At 54.1% G+C, this 23,353-nt stretch overlaps 1 protein-coding gene across 1 annotated transcript in view; it reads right to left on the bottom strand.

Annotated features, from left to right (window-relative positions):
• TNRC18 (trinucleotide repeat containing 18) overlaps positions 1 to 19,178 on the bottom strand; it is a 38,160-nt gene extending 18,982 nt beyond the window's left edge. Inside the window, exons 1-14 of the mRNA XM_017734289.1 lie at positions 19,141 to 19,178; positions 17,829 to 18,145; positions 15,612 to 17,417; positions 12,431 to 12,533; positions 11,838 to 12,043; positions 11,491 to 11,637; positions 10,810 to 10,994; positions 9,622 to 10,045; positions 8,176 to 9,123; positions 7,353 to 7,528; positions 6,510 to 6,646; positions 5,791 to 5,919; positions 3,781 to 3,955; positions 2,376 to 2,743 (exon numbers count right to left, since the gene is read on the bottom strand). Of these exons, the coding sequence (XP_017589778.1) occupies positions 2,376 to 2,743; positions 3,781 to 3,955; positions 5,791 to 5,919; positions 6,510 to 6,646; positions 7,353 to 7,528; positions 8,176 to 9,123; positions 9,622 to 10,045; positions 10,810 to 10,994; positions 11,491 to 11,637; positions 11,838 to 12,043; positions 12,431 to 12,533; positions 15,612 to 17,417; positions 17,829 to 18,145; positions 19,141 to 19,178 (5,159 nt within the window). The remainder of the gene's footprint in view (positions 1 to 2,375; positions 2,744 to 3,780; positions 3,956 to 5,790; positions 5,920 to 6,509; positions 6,647 to 7,352; positions 7,529 to 8,175; positions 9,124 to 9,621; positions 10,046 to 10,809; positions 10,995 to 11,490; positions 11,638 to 11,837; positions 12,044 to 12,430; positions 12,534 to 15,611; positions 17,418 to 17,828; positions 18,146 to 19,140) is intronic.
• Between the last annotated feature and the right edge of the window lie 4,175 nt (positions 19,179 to 23,353).

The following is a 23,353-nucleotide window of genomic DNA, read 5'->3' as shown; positions in this document are numbered from 1 at the left end:
AGAGCGTTACATCACTGAATGGGGGTTTGGGTGCGTTCTGGGGGGCTTTGGTGCCACCACTGTCCACCCCTGCCCAGGTGCTCCATCACAAGCCTTGCGCTCAACAAACACAGGAATTCACATTTCCTTCTTTCCATCACAAATGGACACTCTCCACCTCCTGTCCTCCCTTAAGACAAGATCCAAGGAGTGTTTTTAGCTTGGCAGCAGAATAATGAGGCGAACATTTCCACTACGTAAATGTGAAGGCATAGCACTGTCAACTATTCGACCATCAACCTGAATTTGTCTTCACTATGATGATATTCAGCATTCTTGACCTAAATCTCCTTTTCTACATGAACCAGCTCTCACAGAGGGTTTTAGACACAGGTGGCTGGAGTAAACCCAGCTGCCAAGAAGGCAGGATGTCTAACTCCAAATGTCTGACTCCAAACACACTGCCCCGGCTGCTCCACGGCGCATGTCACAACAGAGCAGGGACCAAGCCGCTCCTCAGTCTGTGAACCATGGCTTTACAAAGCTGCTTAGCCTCGTGGGCGGTGAGAAGTTATCCAGCCATCCCCTCTGGCACCTGATGAGAGGGACAAAAAGCATATGGCACCCCTGGATGCAATCTAAGTGGGTATAAATTGTCACCTCCCCGCTTGTGGACATGCCATCAGCTCCACAACATTACAGACATTGTGGCGTCACTCCCCAGCTCCATTGCATTGGGTTGTGGAGAGGAAGACATGAAAAATGGCAAGTTTAGGAGGCCAAAAGCCCAAATATGCACATTATTTTGGACACCTGACTTTTCTTAAAATTTGTGGGAGTAAGATGCTCATTTCCCCCTTTGGATCTATGCCCAAAGTTTTCAGGACTCCAGGTAGAAAATCCTGAGGTCAGGAGGCAGAAGGACTTGGCGCCAGTCCCATTTACCCTTCTCCACATGAGCAGCCCACCAGCCATGGGAGGTGCTGCCATATGCTCGACCTGCCTCCCCAAATTTATCATGCCTGAGTGACCAAATGACAGGCTGAGGCCATTCCCTGGAACGTGCACACAGCTGAAAAACCAAAGCTGAGCTGTTTCCTCAGTCACAACAATCCTGAGCTGAGACCTGAGTGACAAAGAGACACACTCCTACACCAGGAGACTCACTGGACAGTGGTCAGACAGAAGCTCTCAAGTCTGGGAGGGAGTTTTTGTTCATGAAACCACAGTAACAAGTGCGAGGGCACTGCAAAAGCTCCCTCTGCCATGAGCGGAGGCTTTAGCTCCAGCAACAGCCCATCCTTCCTCTTCCCATCAGCTCCAGAGCTCCCAGTCTAGGAGACACGTGTCTGTCCTTGGGAGTGAAGCACATTCACGAACAGAACTGCTGGGTAATGTGTACAGCACAATAAGCCAAAGGCTGTGTTCAAGTCCAGTGGACACAATGGCTCCTATTTTGCCATATAAATGGCTAATTTCATACCAAACATTTGTTCCATTGGAGAGTCACCAGATCATCTTCCCCATTAGTGAAATTTCTAAACTAGTGTTGCACCAAGAGATGTATTTGTTATGCACACAAACACCCCATAAAGGTTTTAACATGGCTTTAAATAGCTGCAAGCAAAGGGAAAGATGTGTGTGCAAGTGAGCTGAGACCATTACACGACGGTCTCAGACCATAAACTCTGCCCCAATATCTGCCTGAACTGTTAAAGACTCTCCTGTGTTTGGCTCTACTGTTTTCCCAACACTGTCGGCAGTTCAGATCTTTCCTTTTGTAACAGGGGCCAGTCGCTGGTACCCTCACCTCGGGCACACTCTGGGTTAAGAAGTAACAATCACCACACTGATGTTGGGTGGGGACAAACGCTGATGACCCAGATGGGAAGGCTCAGCACAGCCAGCCAGGAACCAAGCCATGACACTGAAGGGCAGGAGGATGCTCAGGAACATCAGTGTTGCTGGCAGGCTTTTCCTTTCCAACAGATTCCGTGGCATAATCCTAAAGCCAAGCCCACTGAACTCAACAAGGACTTCAAACGTCAACCACCTCCTAGAGAAGAGGCTGCACGTGCTCATGTGACAGGTAGAAGGAGTGTCTACTCCCACCAAAAGCAAGAACATGGGTCAATTTCATTTTCTTAAGCGTTTTTCCCCACTGATGATGAATACAATACAGGTCAGGAAGAGATACATTGATCATGGCTACCCCTTGGACAGCAAGATGGGCAGACAGCCCATGCTGACCCCAAAGATGCAGCAGCATTCACTGGGAGGAGGAGGTCACTTTTCACTCACGAGCAAAACCAGACCCATCTGCAAGACCTTTTCAATAGGCCAGAAACTCCCACCACAACCCCTTCTACAAACAGAAGAGATAAAAAAGACATTACTTACTATAGGAGTAGCTGCTAACTTCAGATATTGCTGGTGAATGGGAAACCTTGAGCTGATTTTTGACTTTTAACCCCACCTCCATCTTCTTCATTTTGGCGGTCACTTTGTTTTTACCTTCTTTGGCCGTTTTCAGTGACAGGCCCAGGTTCTTGGCCAGGCTCTTCTTCTCCTCCTTGCTCGGCAGAGCCTCATGGGCTGGGAGGTACCTGCTGCCACCTCCACTGGTTTTGAGCTTTCCCCCAGAGCTGTCAGCAAACTTGAAGGGGGATTTGAGTTTGTCTTGCTTGGTGAGAGACAGGGCCTTGTCAAGCTTGCTGGCCAGCTGCTCCTGATCTGATGGCACCTTCTTCTTTTTGAGCTTTAACTGCTGAGGTGAAAGGAAGAGACAAGGTGAACACAGAGCAGATATCATGGCAGACCTGAGGGACCTTACTAGCCCTCCAAACAGTCTCATGCATGTAGTTAATAAAGCCTCAAGGTGATAATCTTAGCCCCAGTTGTCATAACCCACCATGGTTCTAAGGAGGAAGAAGAGGAAGATGTCAGCAAACAACACAGTTTTACTAAGCATTACAAAATTGCAAGATTAACTTAGAAAAACTGAATGTTCTTCCAAAAGAAACACGTTCATAGAACAACATGCTTTGGAGTTCTTTTTTCTCTATACCACCTGGTTTTTAGGGTATGTTTGGGCTGGTTTAACAAGCTTTTCTCTAAATCACAAGGATTAAAAGTCTTCTTTACCCAAAACTCAGCCAAATAAACAGGGATTTCCACATAATCAACCAGCTCCAGAGGCTGGGATGCCAAAAACCCAAATACCTCTCAGCATGAGTATCAGCACCACTGCACTACAGCCAGAGCTGCTACATTCTTTTCAGTATTTCTTGCTTCTTGAAAAAAGCAAGTACATTTCACATGTGCTACAGCTAGATAACAGCAGCTCTAACTCAGTACTTTGCCTGCATGCGTTTTGGATTTCATCAGCAGCTTAAAGCTCCAGTAAATATCTCATTGCCTCAACAGAAGCAGAAGAAAACCCTGCATTTGAAATAGCAAGGTTGTGCTCCAGTTCCTCCCTTGCTTCGGGAGGTCCATTCCCCTGTGCTCTCTCAACAGGCAAAGGGGTAAGACAAGCCCTGCTCTGGATTCAGAGCCAGTGCAGCACTGAATGCTCTGCCTGGCTCCAAGGCACTTGACTCTGCTGCCTTCCAAAGAGGTTCAACCTCTGTAAGCCAACGGTAGCCCCTTCACTGCACACAGTCCTCTCTTGAGGAGCATCTAAACCCACGTGAACTGAAAGCAGACACTGAAAGATCAGGAGTCCAACCCAACACCAGCAAAGCAGGAAAGAGATGGGCTTTTGGCCTGGGGCTCCATGTTCCCCACAAGGGCACTGACCTCATTTGAGAAGCTGGGAGCCGCATCGTGCTCTTCCCAGCTTGGGTTCCTCCCTTTCATCTTGCCACTGCTGCTCTCCACATCCTCGTCCTCCTCCGGGAGGGCCCCTTTGTGCCTCTTCTTCATGCCCTCACCAGTCTCAGAGTCTTCAGAGAGCAACAAGGACTTGCTCAGTCTGCAAGCCAAGCACAGGATGGGTCAAGGTGGGCAGGCTTTCCTCTCTGTGATCCCCACCAAGCTCAAAAGTGAGGTTAAATGCCTCCTAAGACAGTGGGGATCCTCAGCGGGAGCCAAGTCCACTGTGAAGTGACAGCAGTTTGGACAAGGTTTTCCACCAAACTGGAGAGCCAAGGAGCCCTTCACGCACACTCTTGGCCACCAGGACAGATGAGGGTGCCTGAAATCAGAGACCTGCAAGGTGCTCTCTAAAAGGAAGTACTTGGTATTTTGGTAACAGCCACCAAAAAGTGCCTGATTTGGTACAGAGCAGCAACAGGAAGGACTGACAGGTGACTTGGCCCTTAAGGTCTTCTCCCACTTCTACTTCCACGGACTCTGCAGGTGAAGAGAGAGACTCCTGAGGCCCAGGGAGGTGCCTCACTGCCCAGACACTTGCTTTGGTTGCTTGGGTATGAGCAAGAGTGGCAAGGAAGTGCCACATGGGGTGACAGGGAGGGACGAAGGCACTGCAAGGACTGGCTCACTCCAGACTCCAAGTCTGGCCCCTTGTGAAAGGCATTTGTGATCTATGTCATCGGACTTGCTTTGGGATTTGGGGGGAAAGGAGAGGGTAAATAAATAAGAAAATAAAATAAAAAATAAAGTAGATGAGACTATAAGCACATCTTTCCCGGCTCCCCAGCCATCTCCAATAACTATTTGATGGATGATCAGTCAACACCTCAAGATTCCTACCAAGCTTCCATTTCAAGCCCTCATATGCTGCCTCCTTCACACTAAGCCTACCAGTCAGACCACCACCACAAAGCCACTGACACGGAGCAGCCTCCTCAGCTTCCAGGCATTTCTCCTCCCTTCTATCCTCTCTACTGACCTGCACAGACAGCTAAACCAACACCTCAGGCCCTGGATACTGGCTGAGGATGCACCTCCATCTCTAACAGCAGCCTCCTCCAGCATTCCTGTGATCCAGGGACATGCACACACAACACTGCCATACACCCACACATGCACAACTCCAGCTGCCTCCGGACGCCTCCAGCCTGTCCAGCCACCCAAACACGAAGAACAAAACACAGAGCCACCAAGAGGACAGATTTTCAGAAGCACTGGTCAGTGGGAGCTGGGCACCTGAATCTGATTTGTGGTCTTGAAAAGGACGTTTACAAAAATATGGAGCACGCAGGGAGGCAGCTTGGAAATGCCTTCCCATTGGAGAGGCTATGTGTGGTAGGGTAGATGGCCAGCACTGGTGAGATCCAAACAAGAGCAGCTGGACTTGCAAAAGAGAAAAAAGCAGAATAGAGAAAAATCCAGATGCTTGAAAGAGAGATGTCAGGCGAAACCAACTCCCACTGATTCAGGGAACAGAGAGGAAGACAGAAGAAACACAGCAGAAAGGTTCTACAAAGTAGATAACCTGGAACAGCCCTGTCCTTCCCGGTTTTGATACCAACATGCCTGCAACTGGCTCTACAGCACCCGCTTGCACCATCTGCTCTCCTGAAAGCACACGAGGATGCACTCCCCGACTCCAAAGCCTCACCTACAGCTCCCTGCCAGCCGCATCACCTCACAGCTGCTCAACTCCACCTGTCCTACCTGCACCCAACACCAGACACGTGCTCTGCCCATGGGGAGGAAGGACACTGGCACTGCATTCCCACCCTAAGGACACACTCACGTTAACAGCACGCGCTTCCACCACTGCAGCCAGTGGCTGGCCTGCCAACACAACAAGCCCCCGCTGCATCCGAGATGCTCTCCCCAAGTCAGACCCTGGTGCAGAGACCCTGCCGTGTTCCCATCTTCCCCAAATTCCAGCCTTACTTTCCACTCTTGCTGTCACTCTTCCCTCTCTCCTTAATGGGTGACAGAGCGCTTGATCCAAGTTTCCTCTTCCTGGGCCTTCCAGGGCCTCTTCTCGCCAAGCTTCTACTTTTCTCGTCATGCTTTTCCCTTTAAAAAAACCACACGCTTCACTGTTAACCAAGGCAACAAAAAAAAAAAAAAAAAAAAAAGAAAAAGAAAAGGAAAAAAAAAAACAAACAAGCTTCTACTTTTCTCGTCATGCTTTTCCCTTTAAAAAAACCACACGCTTCACTGTTAACCAAGGCAACAAAAAAAAAAAAAAAAAAGAAGAAAAAGAAAAGGGAAAAAAAAAGGCAAAAGCAAACTTTGCTAACAAAAAGCAAACAAACAGGGAAAAAAATAAGGAAAATAAATCCAAAAAGAAGAAAAAGGGAAAATAATTAAAAGAAAGCAAGCAAGAACGGGTGCCAACCCAGAACCTTCGCCTGCCACCAAATTGCTAAACTGAGCTGCTGTAGCCAAGGTTGTCTCTAACACAGTCTCCCAGCTGCAGTCACCAGTTACCAGGTTGTTGTGTCACATAGCCTAGGAGTGTGCTGTGCAAAGCTCTGGCAGGATGTACCAGGAGAGGAGAGGAGGCAGGGAGGGATGGAGGGCAGTTTTCTCTCCCAGGCCAAGAGGCAGTGAAAGTGCCCAGCTGGAAAAAAACAAGACTGGGTGAGCAGCCTGTGACTTACTCGGAGTCCCTGCGGCGCTGCAGCTTCACCAGCTCCCGCTGCTTCTCCTTGTAGCTCTGCTGCAGCTCTGCCAGCCTCATCCTGTAGTCCAGCTCCATCGCGTCCATGTTCTCAATGGCCGATTTGATGGAGTACATCTGGAGTGGGGAGGCAAGAGAGGGTCAGGACACGTCCAGGGGGTGCACACTGCGTGCCCCGGCAATGGCCAAGGTGTGCAGCCTGGCAGAAAGCCCTTCATGCGGACAGGGGAGCAGAAACACCGTGCCCACCAGCACAGCCCCAGAGTGGTACCCAAGAAAACCAGCAAAGCAGAGATGTTCTGTGGCTTATGCACAGGGTGGCATCAGCTCTTAGGGACTGCAACCCTGAAGAGAACCTGCAGGATAAAAAGCTCTTTTACCTTGTTTAAAAAGACAGATCACAGTATATCCTATCTTGGAATACTTACTTGCTCTGTACAAAATAATTTATCAGTCTCTTCCACAGGGAACAGTCAGCAAATTAAAAATAAACAAGGAAAAACCCTCCTGCCACTACTTTTATTTATCCTCTGGCCAGAATAGTAACACACAGGTTCCTCTGGCATCACCTTAAAACACCACTTCCAGAGCTGCTGAGGATTCTGCTGAATGTTTGATTCACAAACAAGGGAAGAACCTAAATTGCAGCCCACTGACTCCTGTGCAGCCAGGAATGTGACATGAAGGAACAACCAGCTTGTTCTGCTGAATGCAGAGGGGCAGCACGAGCCAGCATGAGCCCCCAAATTGGGGCTGGGACAGAGAGTTGTGTGAGTGGATGCACTGGGGCTTTCCAGGCTCAGCCACACTAAGAGCTACTTACTGGTTCATCTTTCTTCTGCATCCAGCTGTATTTTTTGTTGGGATTCAGCTCTCGAGGCAGCCGGATGGTTTTCAGACTTTCCATAAAGGGGGTGGAAAGTACTTCCATGAGCATGTGCGTGCTGGCAGCCAGCAAACTCTCCAGCGTTGGCCGGACAGGGAAACTCTCTGGACCTGCTGGGAAGGACACAAAAAAAAGCTACAGAAGGTCCCATTCCAAGACTGCTTCTCCAACAGGCATAAGGAGAGGCTGATGGCCCTTTCTGGACCACGGCTGCTCAAGGAGTCCCCCAGCCACCCCTGGCCCTCACCTGAGATCTCCTGTTGTACTCAGCCATGGTGTAACTGGCAGTTCCCATCACTTCTCACCTCAGGAAGTTACTGGAAGGTGAGATTCTTTTCAGGACCTGCCAAGCTCTTGGAAAGCATCATCTGGAGCTACTGGGGCCTCTGGTGCCAAACCCCAACAGACTGTGGACTCAGTGCCTGCCAGAAGGGTGTTACCCTGGCAGCTCTCAGCAACTGGGGCTCCGTTTCCGCTACGCATACCACAAACTGTCTAGACATGGCGAGGGCCTTTGGAAGGGAGAGCAGTACAAAAGCCACACGTAGCTCAGCCTGCTGCAACAAAAACCCTGCTCCAACCCCATCCAAAGTACCAGCCACTCCTGCAACTCAGGGCAATGCTCTCCTCGCTGCCTGGCTGAGGCTGCAAAAAATCCCCCCTGTGACTCCGCTCTCTGCCCACATGGAGAGCACAGGGACCATAAGATGGGAGACCCAGCATGGTCAGAAGCTGACCAGACTCCCTACTCACAACTTACTTTGCATTTCTTGCTTCCGTTTCTCCAGCTCCATCTCTGCAATTTCACTCAGCAAAGTGATCCCTTGCAGGAAGGAGTGCTCCAGGGTCTGGTCAGTTAACACCTCCACCTTCATCTGGGGTGGAGCGACAGTGGTGGTAGTCAACAAGGAACAAGCCTGAGGCATTTCTGTAGCAGCCACCAAAGCATTCATCCCAGCCAGCGGGTCACCCGGCTTGATGTCCAGATCTGGGATTTGGCAAGCGATTGCCTCTTCTGTGTAGGAAGGGATCTCTGGCCCCTGCTCCCCCTCCTCAGGAGGCAGGCTGGGAAACTCCCTTGCCCGGGGCACATCGGCGCTCTGCAGATCCATGGCTACAGAGGCCTCTTCCCGCTGGGGCGTCAAGTCCATCTCCGGTGGCTCGCTCTCCGCGTGCACGAGCAAACCGTCATAGTCCATGTGCATGGAGCAGGCTTCTGCTCCACTCCCGCTCTCTGCCTCAGCCTCTGCTTCTGCAGGACAGGCCACAACCTGGTAAGGAGGTGGGCAGCTCTGGAGGTCTTCCTGGTCCTGCTCCATAGCACCCAGGGCTTCGCCTTGGTGCAACAGGAGATTGCAATTGTCCACGTTCTGCACTGGGACGGCTGCGGAGGTGGTGATGTTCAGAGTCCCCATGTCCTGCTCACAGATGCCTTCTTGGCTTTCCTCCATCTGCACCTCTGATTTTACTCTCTCTTCCAAGGATTCCTCTTCTGTTGCTGCTTGGATGGGCTCTAGGATTTTGGACGGAGACAGATGGATGGGCTTGACCTCTGAGGAAAGCTCCATGTGCTCAGAGCCTTCAGCAGGCAGCGGGACGTCAGGAGCCAGGCCATCCGCATCAGATGCTGCGGGGGGCTGGAGGAGGTAGGGATAGTGTCTTCCAAAGGAGGGAGGCAGGGACTGGAATGGATATCCAGGGGGAATCTCTGCAAGATATTAGAAGGGACAGACTGTGTAATGGCTGGGTCTCCAAAGCACCTTCTCTCTGGCTAAGGCATAAAGCTGTTTCCCTTGGCTTCCATCATCTCTGGTCTCCTCCTGTTCTCAAGCAATAGGTGCTTTGGGCACTGCTCTCCTGACCAAGCTGCCACATGCAGCAGCACCCCAGAGGTCCCTTCTGCACCTTTCCAGCACTTTCATGCAACTGGAGAGAGATCTGCCTCCTGCCTCCTCTCCCACTGGGACTCCAGCCCTGGAACAACCAACTCAGGCTCAGCCCAAGGGAAGAAGAGAGCCTACAGCCCCAGGGATCCAGGCATCGATCCCAGTCCATCACACTACCCCTGCTCCTTCCCTCTCCCCTGCCTTTTAGAGGGGCTATGTGGTTTTCCCTAGGGGAAGGGACAGAAGCAGGAAAGAGCCGAGGAGAAAAAGGGAGGCAGGCACAAACACAATGGGACTCTGCCAAAGCAGGGCTCTCTTACCTGGGAACAAGGCCTGATATGGACCAGCAGCCTCTTTTTCCAGCTCCAGGTCTTTCTTCTCCACGGTCTCGGGCGCCTCTTCCTTTGGAGGGATGGCAGGGGCAGGGGGTGGAGAGGCGGGGGGCGGGCTGGAAGGATGGGAACTGGGGGTGGCAGGGTAGGAGTAGGCTGGCTGCGAAGGTGGCTCCTCCATCTTTTGGATCACCTCAGCTTTGAGCACAGACACGGGTGAGGCCCTGGGAGAGAGGGGAGGTGGACTCACAGCCTTGCTGTAGGACGTGGAGGCGCTGGGAGACAGCACAGGTGGTTTTCGGTGCACCAGTCCCGGGGCAGAGGAGGAAAGGCCTGACTTGGCACTGTCCAGGTTCCGTTTTGTCACCTTTTCTTCCATATCCACACGCTGCTCGTTTGCCTTCAACCTCTCCTGTGACAAGAACAGAGCAAAACTCAGCACAACATCTGGAAAGTGGCACTGACCTACCACCAAGCAAGACCAAAACATGGTCTTATCAAATATGCACTGGAATAAAACACACATTCCCCAGTGCAAGACCATTTGAAGACCAATCTGACAGAGGGTAACACTGATCTACAATAGCTTCTCTACTAACTCCCAGCTCCAGGAATCATGAGAAGGATATCTCAGCTTTCACTTGCATCCAAAGCAAACCATTTCTATTTCCAAGCCTCCAGCCTAGCAAGCCCACACACAAAGGAAGGTCGAAAACCAGAGGACCACTATAAAAATGAATGGGAGTAAAACACCCAAATGAAAGCTCATGACTTCCAAAACCCTTTCGTGAATGGGAGCTGTCTCCAGGAGCCAGTGTGACTGCTGCAAGTCCTGCAGCTGCTTCTCTGAGCTGCTCAGGAGGTTTGTTTGGAGGTGACCAAGAATGAAACCACTCAGCTATGCGGAGACATCCCTAGGGAAGGAATCCAGGTTGTGCTGCTGCTGGGCAGCTCTCCTGACAGCACTGCTCAATGGCTCTACACCAAACCCCTCCAAAACCCACTCTAACTGCAGGATACACCAAATGCTTCACATCCCAAGGACCAGGGCAGGATCACTCAATGCATCCATATCCTTGAGATGCACTTGCCACACAGGCACAGCTGCATTTTCTCCCCAGACACTCCAACTTCAGGCTCGTTTCACGGCCAAGCAAGAAGTTCTTGAAAACATACCACGAGCTGGGCACTCCTCTGCAGCTCCATGGCGTGGGCTGCTTGCTGCTGCAGGATGTACAGCTCGTGCTGCCGCAGCAGCTGCTGATGGGAGAGGAGCTGGAGCTGGTGAGCGTGCTGGAGGGAGCTCCTGGTTGGGGGGTACATAGCGGGCCACAGGGGGGGTGCCCGGTCCATCAGCTCCGCTGTGGAATGAGCAGAGATGCAGTCAGGGAGGCCGCAGGGTAAGGATGGACAAAGGATTCAGGATCACTCAGGGCAACACTCTCTACAGTCCCAGAGTATGGGGGATGCCAAAGACTGGGCTATACAACCAGGAATCAGAGGGGAAAGTGTGCTGTGCTCCCCTCGGCAGCCCCAATCCCACCACCCCTGTGCCCTAGGGCCATCAGACTTGCTTTCCAGGCACCCTTGGTGTGACTGTCCACGGCTGAGCCTATGAATAGATTCTTCTAACCAAGGATCAAACTCTGCAGGGTCCCGCAGGGGATGAAGAGCCTCTGCTAAAGATTACACATTTCCACCTCCAAAACACACCTAGCAAGAGGCCCACTCACACCCACCCTACAGCTGTGGCTGCTGGTCCCCACAGGTATCTATGCTCCTCTCTGGCCCTCCCAAAAGGCTGTTTTCCCCCCAGCTGTCAAAGAATGGTCCTCAGGAACACGCTCACATCCTTACCAAAGTGAGGCAAGTGCTCGCTGGGGATCACAACAAGCTGCCCAGACTGCGGATCTCTGGCAAACTGGTAGGCAGAAGGGAGAGCTCCCCCCATGGCAGGGGGGAAGCCTGGAGTCATGCCCTGGTGCAGGGAAGGGTGACCAAGTCCTGGAAGAAAAAACACCAAAGTCACAACTCAGGGAATGCAGACAGCTCCTACCCACACAAGAAGTCATCTACTGCTCCGAAATGCCTCCTTCCCTTTTCCCTGTGCTCCTCAAACAGCCTCAGTGGGCTGTAGCAACACTTTTCCCTGGATTTCATTGGTGTGAACACCCCATGACACTGCTCCCTCCCAGGGCACTCACCATAGGGATGGCCAGCCAGCCACATGGAGGGGCTCCCTGTCCTGGGGAGCCAGGGGTGGGCTGCCAAGTGCGAAGCCGGGTCTGCAGACCAGCGCCCGGAGCCCGCCAGGGCTGGGCCTCCCGTCACCATGAGGTTGGAGTTTAAACCGTTCGTGGCGCAGCTAGAGGGGTGTATTCGAGCAAAATCTGCCAGCTCCTTGCTTTCTCTGGGGATGGAGGAGGTAAGAGAGAGAGAGTGAGAGAGGGTCCAAGTGATGGAGGTGCCCAGGAGTATGGACCAGCCTGCAGAACGAGTGTTTGCAAACCAGGGTCAGTCACTCAAGGAGAGCTGTGATGGAGGTGTCATGTCTAGAATAAAACATTCCACCTCTCCAGCCCTTGGAGCAGGCATGGATTTGCAGCTGTCTATTAGGTGTGCTTGCTGAGGACTCAGGATCTGCCTACAGCCCTGTGTACCCCACTCAGCATCCCTCGCTGCACCAGTTTGGTGCCAACACCTACAGCAGGATGGATGCAATCCTCTCTGGACAGGTTGTCCCTCAGCTCAGCTTGTGACACTACAGCAAAAGACCTCGCCTCCCTCCAACCCTCACCTGAGCAGCTTCTCCTGATCCCGCTCCAAGCGCCCTGCCAGGAGGTGGCTGTCCCGGTGGCGGCTTCTCTCATCCCCACAGTCATCTTCGGAGCGTCCGTGCCCTACGAGACAACCCAGCACCATCAGACAGGAGAAATGGTCACGAGAAAGCCGACCCCTCTGGGCATGGAGGAGCACTGTCTGGGAGCCAATACACCCAAACATCAATGTCCCCAAGGATGTTCCAGGTTCAAATCCTGAAGGACCAGGCAAGGCTCTCTGTGTGATCAAGATATTCTCTCGAAAGCAATATTCTCCTCGTAGCACCCAAGTGCACGTGTTCTGAGGTTCATGTCTCCAAGACATCAAGGGGCTACTTGCCAGGCCAGGCTGGTCTCCCAGGACAGCACAGCCACCAGCCTGGGAGCAACAGGGCCAAAGGGACCACTGTGCTGAAGGACAGTGACAGATTTCCCATCCCAGAAAGAGCTGAGATGCAGCTAAATCCTCCATCAAACCACACAGTCCTGCCTAGAACATCTCAGGGAGGGGAAGGATTTTATCTCTGCACTTTCTGAAGCACCTTTTGATCTTGTAAACCAGTCTGGGAAGCACTGGGTATGCTCTGAATCCCTGTCCTTCTGCAACAGGCAGAACCAACAATACAGACCCTCACAAAACCAGTGCACTCCACTCTGCAATTCAACCCATTATCAGGAATCTGCATCCCCCCTGAGACACGCAACAAGAAAGGGTCTGATGAGGTAGAGACACATATGGCAGATGAGGGCAGGAATCCAAAAAGGGAGCTGGATGTTTGGCTGGAGAAACCACTTGTCCACAATCAGAACAGCTCTTGCAAATACAGCCTGGCATGGCAGCAGCTGCATCTGTGAGAGGCTACGAGGCACCTTCACAGGAGCAAGCAGCAGAGCCTCACTTGGCTCTGCCAAGACCAGGTATTAAGGCCACCCTTTCCTTTATCCAAGGTCTTCACTGCAGCTGCCTGATTTTAAGCTCGCTTTTCCCTAGTTTTTTCCCCCAGCTTCTTTCTTGCATATTCATTTTTCACACAATTCCCTGCTGCCCCTCTCCTATGCTTTGGTGATACAATCCACTCCTAAATCCCAGCCCTGCTTGCAGCCAACACCCAGCCTCGCAGGACTGCACCCCAGCAGCCCTTCCCAGGGTCCTCATTCTCCTGTCTGGATATGGTTTGGCACACGGGAAAACATCTCGGAACATCAAGTCTATTCTGCTGACAGGCAGTCTTTTCAAGGAGAGCTCTAGTGTGTATTTCCACAAACCTGGACAGCCCATGGGTTTTTGCTGTCAAGTCTCCAATTCCCTCAGCTTTTACTGTCAGAAGGAATCCAGGAACAAGACAACATCTCTCCCAGCTCCTTTCCCCAAGGCTCCTTCCACGGGCTCCGGGCAAAAAACAAAGATGCTTTAAAACCTGGCACACAGCTCTCCCTCCCAAAGGACTTTCCAGGGTCACCACATCTCCCTCACAGCCTGCCAGGACACCACGTGCAGCCCAACCAGCCCCAACCAGCCCCCCAACTCACTGAATGATGCCCCCCCCAGCCTCCGTTGCTCACTTTCACTCCCCAGTCTCCACAGCACGGGGGCTCACAAATCCCTCAGGAGCCCGAATATCTTCCACTGCCTCTCTGCCAGCATTCCCTTTCCACACCCTAGCCCAGGGTTTTCCCCCTTTGGAGCCCCTTTTCCTATTTCTTTTCCCCAATCAATGCCCAGCTGTCTCTTTGGTGTCAGCACTATGGAGCAATTCCTCGGAGAGCTCACAGCCGCCCTCCCTTCCTCGGCATGAGGTGAGTTAACCCCCACCCCCACACTGTCATTAAAAAAGCGTTATTTTGTTATTTTATCATCGCTCCTCCCTCTCCCATCTACACTCCTTGCGCTCCATTACTTCTAGACGAGTTTACCATCTTTTTTCCACCCCCCATCCAAACATACACACTGAAGGACCTCTAATTCCCGCCCAGCCTCCATCCCACCAACAGGACAGTCTCTTTCCTGGACAGAACGAGGATTGTCCAGACAGTGAATGATCATTCTGTCTATATATATGAACATGACGCATGGACTGCATAGAAAAATTCAATCAGTTATGCATGGAGGAAAGGCTTAGGTCCGTTCCCTTGACAACCAATGCCCAGTACTAAATACTTGCATTTTACTTGCCAAATACTACAGATTAGCCAACTAAAGCCTGCTTTCTCCTTCTTAAAAGGTCTAAACATTCAAGCACCGTCCACTCAGCGCAAGCAAGCTAATGTTATTAGACGAATATCTCCTGGCACACAAAGGGGGGGCAGCATTTGGGGGGCGAGAGGAGGAGAAAAGCAGTCTTGTTTTCTGTCTGAAAGCCAACTGCATCACTTAGCAACGAGCCCAGAGGCCTGCCAGAATTCAACCCTTGTTTGCAGCCTTTTAGTTCGGCTCAGTAAATTACATTTAACGCAAGCTGGGAGCGTCTGGGACGACTGAACGGCTGAACAAACAGCTCCCTGTGCTGCCCACGAGGTCCTCGGCCGGCTCCCGCCCGGCTGTGGGGAGGGCACTGGGAGGCGATGGGAATGGGGAGAGGGGCTGCTGCCTGAGGGAAACTGCTTCTTGCCACTGAGTTTTGGGAGAGGGGGGCAAAGGCAGAAAAATGGGGAAGACAAGAGCTAAAAATGGAGAGCCAACCATTGCTGGCCAGCCGCTCGCTTTGGCATTGCTCCTTGGCACACCAGAGCCCCGTGCTGGGCAGCCCCCGGGTGTTCTCTTGCGACACAGGCCAAGCAGAGAACCAAAATCTCTCTGGTGCTATCCCCCTCCTGCCAGCACCACGGCTTAAATCAAAACCATGAGATTACAACACCAGCACAAAGGTGGCTCGAGAGGTTTCTGTGTCACTCCCTTTGCTAATGGATCAAACTCATGGAGTGGGATTGTCCTCAGAAGTGGCCAGAGGGACGGGAAGCAGGGACAGGGGACTGACTACCTCTTGCACAGGGGGTCTTGCTTCCCACTGTGGTTTACAACATGTCCTTGGCTGGCAAGGGAGGCAAAAGGAGCTGAAGATGCCAAACTCAGTTCATGGCACACAGCCTGCACGGGGTGGCTGCTCTTCCCAGGGAACAGATCCTCCAGGGAAGCCCTGAGACAAGCCCTAGGGAACCAACCTTTGATGCTGCTGAGAGACAGCGAACGATCCCGGTCTGCCAAGCTGGGCCCCAGTTTGCTGCTGCTGCTGCTGCTGCTGTTGTCCTTCTGCCGGGCCACAGCCACAGCGATGCCAACAGGCAAGTGCCTCACCTCCACCTCGCCCTGGGAGCCAATGCTCTCACGGCCAAAGGATTTGGCACTCTCAGGTCTCTCAGGGTCCCTCTTTAGCTGCTTCGCAGGCTGCTGCAGCAGCAGCTGCTGCACCTTGGAGGCTCCCAGCTGTGCAGAGTCCAGCTTCACGTTGCCCAAACCCCCAAAGGGGCTCTTCTTGCCACAGCTCTGCCGGGACGCCGTCTCCTTGGCAAAGCTGCCGCTGTACTTGATGAGGCTCTGCATGGCCGAGCCTTCGCCGTGCGAGGCGGGGTGCAGGACGTCTGCGGCGCCCCGCGAGCCCACCACCGAGGACCGCGGCAAGCCGCTGGGGTCAAGGTAGACCTTCTTGGCTTCCTCCTCCACCCGGCTGACATGGTTGTGCTGCGCGGCCAGCACCGCCATCTGCGTAGTGGCAAAGTTGCCCATCTCAAAGGGCTTCCACTTCTGCTCCGGCGGTTTCAGCTGACCGTGGTCCAGGTGCTGCCGGGAAGAGTCCAAAGTGCCATAGACCTTTGCTGCTTCTTTGGAGCTGGATCGCTGGAAGCGGTCCCGCTCGCAGGGGCGATGCTCTGCCTCCGGACTCGGCTTCAGCAAATCCTTGGAGGCCAGGAACTCCCTGCTCTCCGGAGAGCCCAGCCCCGGCCGGTTGAGGAAGGGCTCTGAAGTGACCTGTCTCTTCAGTGCCATGGAGTTCGTCCTGATCACCGAACCCTTCTCTCTCAGAACCTCCATCCTTTTGGCATCACTGTGACAAGAAAAGTCCTGGGACAAGAGTGTGCGGGAGGCATCTGCAAGGCAACGCTCCGTGGGCGACTGCAGCACCCCCACCTTGCCAAGGTCCTTGTCCTTCCCTTTGTTGTCACGGGCCTGGGAGGCGATTTGGATGGGCCCGCTCCTCTCATCGTAGGCTTCGACCGAAGGCACGAAGGTGGGGGCGATGACTTTGTGCTCCCTCCCCAGCTCCTTGGCCGGCGGGAAGATGGTGTACATGCTGGAATGGACGGGCTGCGGAGGGAATGTTGTGGCCGGCGTCATCTTCCCCGTCTGTGAGGGGTGTGGGGATGGACAGCTACAGGAGACGTGCAAAGCGCCCACGGAGGGCAGGAGGGGCTCCCCCCGCTTCAGCCGCTCCGCGTGGGCGTGCGCAGAAGGCCTCATGTTCTCATCGTGCCGAGCGGGATCCTTGGCACAGCGGTCCTGCTCAGCACCCAGGACCTTCAGCATGGGGTCCCCGCCACCGTTGCAGTTGCTGAGGGAAGAACTCTGCAGCGGGTTCTTGGACTTGGGTTCCCCACTGCCTGCGCCCCGATTTGGCATGTGCTCGGCCAGGAATGGCGAGAGACGCTCGCCGACCTTCACCGCCTTCTCCACCACACTCACTTTCCGGTCGCTGTCGGGCTTGGTGTCCTGTGTGAGGTCAACCACGCTGCGGGGTCGGGGCTCCTCCTTCGGCTTGCTCTCCTTCTTGGCAAAGGGCAGGGACAGATCGCTCCGGCATGCCCGCTCCTTCCCACCAGGGTCTTTCAGGCCTTCTTTCGAGCTCTTGTGCAGCTGCCCAAGCTCCTTTTCCCGGAGCAAAGTGTTCGACGTGTGGCTGCCCACGGTCCTTGAGAGGGGAGGCTGCGGGTGCAAAGCGGACTGGCCCGCATGGCTGGACAGGTAGAATCCATCTGTAGAGTAAAAGCAACCAAAATTATCACAGGCTTCCAACCCCTTCAGTCCTACACAGAGACAGGCAAGAGGTGGCAAACCAGGAAAGACTGGATTTCAAGGATGCCTTAAACAGAAAGGCCCAGGGCAAAGGAGACCAAGCAGGTTCCTCCATGCGGGATGCAAGACAGCCCTGTCTCTGATGCACACTGGGGCTTCAAGGAGGGACCTGGCCAGCATTCCTACAGGACAGCCACATCCAAAACCTTGGTACTGCTCAGCCCAGAAAACATCCCTGGCTGACCACCCAAGGGGTGATCTTCACCCCCAACACTCAAGCATCCAGCAACTCCAGCAGCCAAACAAGCCCAAAGGACAGGGTAAGTACCCAGGAGTGACTGTGGGAAGGGCACACAGGGTCTGAGACTCACCTTTCTGCGACTCGAAGAGGCTGTGCTGTCCCAGCTGGGCCAGGAGCGGACTGCCAGCACTGGGAGGTTCGAGGTGGCTCAGGGGAATGTACGATGGGTAGAGACCGTTAGGCAGATGGGAAAAGCCTGCAGAAAATGGGAAACAGAAGAGGGAAACATGTTTTATCCCGAGCAGCACGCTGCCTTGGAACGAGCCCTGCAGGAGCACAGACTGTTGTGGCTGTCGGTCCCTCACATGCCAGGAGCGGCGGCGGGGACGCACGCGGTGACACACAGCCCACACAGCCCAGCGTGGGGACCGCTGCTCGGGGACCCCACTTCAGGTACTGACCCCCACTGCGGGTCCCCCAGCTCACCCCGGGCACCTCTGCGAGGCTCCAACTCTGCAGCACATGGAGCGTGCTGCTTCCTGAGCACAGCCTGACACCTGAAGGCTCAGTGACCAAACCACCTGGCTGGTAAGATGTTTTATCACAAGTACAGCAGCCTGTGGGTGAGGGCACTCCCCAACATGCTTCCAGAGCTGTGATAAGACCTTCTTGCCAGCACAGCTTTGCCAACACAGCTTGTCCCCACTGCAGTTGCCCAGCACTGGGTACAGGCTTTGGGAAAACACAAGAGCATCCTCCAGGACAGCTCACAAAAAGCACAGTTTCACATATCCAAACACAGCATCTCATCCCAGAGGAAGGCAAAACAGAGGAGAAAGCATGACAACCATCCAAGAGCTGATAGGAAAGCAGCATATCCCCATGACCCTGCTGCCAGAGGTCTGGATGTCCTGGACGCTGGATCCCTAGCAACACCCTAATGCAAATTGTCATCATTTCCTCAGTGAATACAATCACCACAATAGTGGTAATAACACCCAGTGTTGACTACAGGCAGCAATTCCTCTCCAACACTGCCACCAAACGACACCCATGCAACACTACAAACCCAGCGCTGCGCCAGAACTAGCATCCCAGTCCATGCCATAATTTAAAAACTGAGTAAAAGCCATCAGGAGAATCTGAAGGAGCCAGTCAAGCCCACTGCAACCCTCCTCCCTTCCCCTCAGCCTCCTTTGGCCACCAATGTCCCCCAGATTCAACGATCCCGCTGAAAGCAACCAGGCAACAAGTTTGTCAAGAGTCCAGCATCCAACTGGCTCAAAACAACATCGCACCAAAACCCAAGGGGAGACAGAGAAGTTTAGTCCCCGAAGCTGCACGTGGAGCACCATCTGCGAGAGCTAGTCAATATTTCACATTATTTAGACAGCCAGGATCTCTTTCGCGTACATGTTTGCATCCCGACATATGTGCCTCACCGACGCGGTGCTCCGCGCAGCTCCTGGCCCACGTCCATCGCCCGACAGATCCCAGCGGCATCACCCGCACACGCCAACCCCTCCAGCAGCAGGACCAGGGGAGCTGCTGTGCCCGTGCAGTTCAGCACCGGGCCCGTTCCCAGCAGGCAAAACCTGCTGTTTAACCTTGAGCATGCTGCTGCAAAGGCACTGAGCGTGCACACATGCCTCTCCTTGGTAACCCCAAAACCTCCACACTGAAGCATTTCCAAACACCTTTTCTCCAGAGCTGGACAGAGCTGGGTAGAACTCAAGAACACCCACCCCAGCTTAGCTGTGAGCAGCTCCACTCCACACCATGTTTGCCTCGGCTGTGTCATCGTCACGGCTCCGGTATGGCTGGCCGGGCAACGAGCCAGCATCTGGAGCAGGAGCAACACATTTCCAAGGGAACACGAGTCCCATCTGGCAGAGCACATGGCTGCAGCATGGCAAAGCCCCTGGAGCACCCCATGCCACACCAGCCCGGAGGCTCTGGCCTCAGACGTCCCCACGTGAGCCCCTTCTCCCAGCCAGGCATCAATCCCAGCTGCAGCTGCTCCAGCAGGCAGAAACACCAGCATGGGGATCACGGCGAGACACATCCCATGCTGCAGACACCACCGTACACAGATGCCATGGCATGTCCCCACTTGCACGTGGTGCAAGGACATGAAGCCACCTGCAGGGCTCCAGGGAAGGGACACACTCCAGCACTGCCATCCAGCACAGGGACACCTGCACACAGCTTAAGCTACTGGTACCCAAAGAGGCATTTTGGTACCAGTTACATCCCTGGTCCTCTGAGGGCATCTCCCTGCTTTTGGCATCATATCCTGCCCAGGGATAACACAGGCTCAGTCCCAGCCCCAAATGTTCTGGGGCTTCCTCCCCAGTCAGCATCATCACATCCTGCTGCAGTGACCCAGCCTCAGCTCAGATCTGCAGGAGCGGGAGGAGGAATGGGAAGTGTCCAAGCTGGGGACAGGTTCAGATGGAGAGGTTAGGAGCCCTGCCAGGCAGTGTCACCATGCCATCTGGGAAACAGCAGCAGAACTGAACTGATGCCACCTGCCAAGCCCCAAAGCCACATCACACCAGGCAGCCCTTCCCAATAACTTCCAGAAGCCCACAGCAGCAGTGCTGCTCCTTAGAGAGGCATAAGCCCAGCACAGGAGCTCAAAGCAATTCCAAACTTTTGCAGTTGTAGAAACTGAGGCATAGGCAGGTGCAATGACTTGCTGCATCATGCAGCTGTGACCAGCAGCAGAACCAGAGAACCACTTGAACTCCAGCCTCGGGTCTACCAGCGACACTGTTTTCCCTTGCAAAGTGCCTGAAGAAGCTGCACAGGCTGTATTTACCTGGCTTGTTCCCTGCCAGGAACCAGAGCCAGAGTAGGGAGAAGGAAACCAAACCACAGCTTTCCTGGGGATGAACCCAATGCAAATCCAACCTCAAGGCACTGCCAGAGCATCCCTTCCTCCGTACAGCCCTCCAGCAGCCACGCTGACGGGCTGGTGTAAGGCTCGCACGCAGCCCAAAACCTGCTGCCCCAGTGCCCTGGGCGGGACCTGGGGGTGAAGCTGCTCCTCCATGCGCTCAGGAGCTGCACTGGCAGGAGGCGGCCGCGGGTGAGTCGCTGCCTCCTTGGATCTCCATGCCAGAAAGCGATGCCAAGGGGAGAAACTCTACCGCAGTGAGCAACGCACAGCTCACCCCAACCATGGGCTTCTGCCAGGAGAAAGGGAGGGGAAAAGGGGAAACCACAACCATCTCCATCTGCCTGGGGCCAGAGTGTTTGCTGAACCAGCACAAGATCCGCTTTGCCCCGGGACACGCCGACAGGTCTCAGCAGGCTGAGCCACACTCCTCTAGCCGATTGCTTGCCCAGAGGCGGTCTGGCACCACAGCACAGGCAGGGAGGTGCGAGTTGGCAACGCTGCCAAGCCCAGACTGGCTGTGCCCCCCCTTCCCTGCCAACTTACACCACGCCAAACACATGCGTGCGCCCATTAGCTTGGCCTCTGACTGCCTGGGAAAGGCACCACCAACACTTACCTCATGCCAGCAAGGACACACATGGTCCAAAGCAGCCCAGCTCTGAGGGTAAAAGGGTTCAGGGCACAGAGATCGTCCCTCGAACCACCTTATCCCTATAGCCAGCAGCCAAAATGCAACCCCTGTGATGCTCCAGTTGCTGCAGCGGATGAACACACCTGTCCTCCTCCTTCCCAGCTCCAAGATTATAAAACATACCTGTTTTGCACAGTTGAGACATAAATCACTAAGGGCTGTTATTAAAGGAACTTGGCGGGTGCAGATGTGTCAGCCCACTTGAAAACATCTTCTTCATCTTTGCTCAGCTCTCCAAAATGGCACGGGTTCTGGGGAAGAGGTACGGCCTCGGGTGACTCACCACCGAGAGGGGATGTGACCGATGAGGAGATGAGATACCAGTGACCGCACAAACCACACGCCAAACGTCTGGAGGCCGGAGGTCGCGCTGGGGGAAGTGGGAGGGAAACAGACCCCACGTGCTCAGCCCACTTGGGGTTGCCAAAGGTCCCTGTGAGGAGGGAGACGACAGAAAGCACCCCCAGGCAGAGCTGGGGAAAGAGGGCGGGCAGACATGCCCTCAGTAGAGGGGGCTGCCACTGGTCACCTGGAGTTTTAAACCCATGGGGCTCTCTCTGACTTGGCCCCTCACACCTCAAGACTGAAATTCAATCCCAGCTGGACAAGTCAGTCAAGGCTGGGTTGTTAAAGAACCAGACAGGAGGAGGGCATGCTGGAGGCAACATGCTGGAACTGAACAGATGCCCCTGTGGACACAGCTCCAGCCAATAAGCCAGGCTACACGCCTGAGGTGACATGGGTGTGTGCCAGCACTGGGAAAGCTGCTCCATCCCTCCTCAGCTGTAGGTGACAGGCTGGCACCTTCAGTATCCCCGTACTGCCCTCCACACTGGCTGCCAACCTGCTGCAGAGGGGACAGCTCACCTGAACACCCATGAAGGGTCAAGGACAGCAAGTGGGAGCAACATGGAGACACCACTCAATGAGGAATTCACTCTCCCAGTCTGATTCCATGTTTCCAAACTAACCCAAGAGCACCAACACACCAGAGAGAAGCAGCATCCACAAAGCCTCTGCTCATGCCTTGGGACAGCCTTCCAGTTGGAAAAGACTCTTTAATCAAGTCCAGCACAGCTGGACAGCCCTGGTGGCTGACATGTGATAACAGGTGGCCACGTGCACTGCTGGCTGCAAAGCATGCCAAGCAAGAGCCATCCTCAGCTTAGAAGCCACAGCCCTGGCACCGGAAGACCAGTGGCCTCCAGCACCCTGGGAGAAGTGAAGTAAACTCTTCCCCATCAGCCCCATCTGCCCGTTACACGTTTCTGCCGCTTATGAAACATTTCCAACTGCCGGCATCTCGCCCCATCCTCCCTGGCCACAATGGACAGACACGCTGCAAGGCCTCAGGCTGGCACCACGCAGTGCTCTGCAAGGGGCTGTGGCCACAGAAGAGCCTGAGCTATAAAGCCTGGCTCCTTGGACCCTCCAGTCTGAGCCTAGCAAGGCTGGGAAACACAGCGGTGAAGATTTGGATTTATTATATATGGGATGTTTTGAACTCTGGGCACTCAAGGGAGGTTTGCAGCCCGGCTGCAGCCAGGTTCTCAGCTGGCTGCTGGGCGCAGCACAGAGCAGGAGCTGCAGCCACCCTTGGCCGGGAGCACAACCACCTCTTCCCCAGTCCAGCTAGCAGTGCCTCACAGGCAGCCAACTAGGACAACAGTCCACGCCACAAACAGCTGGATAAATGCTTACGTCCTCCCCGGCAGGGAGGGAGGAAAGGAAAGCAGGGAAGGTCCAAGCACAGCGAGCACCTTCCCACCACCGGCAGAATGGACACCACACTAGCTGCCTGTGCTTACCATGATCAGTGCAGCCCTGATCCTCTCCGTGCAGAAGCAGCAGATTCCCAGGGAAGACTCTTTCAGGGGTCCCCCCTCCAGCACACACCTCCCCATCTCTGCCCCGCGCAGCTCGGCGAGGCACAGCCACAGCTATTCCTCATGCACACATTTATGGCTGCAAACAGCTGCGAGCCGGAGTGCTGACAGTGTAAATCTTTGCCACCTCCTCCCCTGCCTGCCAGGGCAGCTCCAGTGACACCCGAGGCACC

Source organism: Corvus brachyrhynchos, unplaced genomic scaffold, assembly GCF_000691975.1.
Source record: "Corvus brachyrhynchos isolate BGI_N302 unplaced genomic scaffold, ASM69197v1 scaffold5, whole genome shotgun sequence".
In the NCBI taxonomy this organism is placed as follows: Eukaryota; Metazoa; Chordata; class Aves; order Passeriformes; family Corvidae; genus Corvus; species Corvus brachyrhynchos.
Note: the sequence above shows the minus strand (reverse complement) of the source record. Positions and strands in the feature narration are given on the sequence as shown.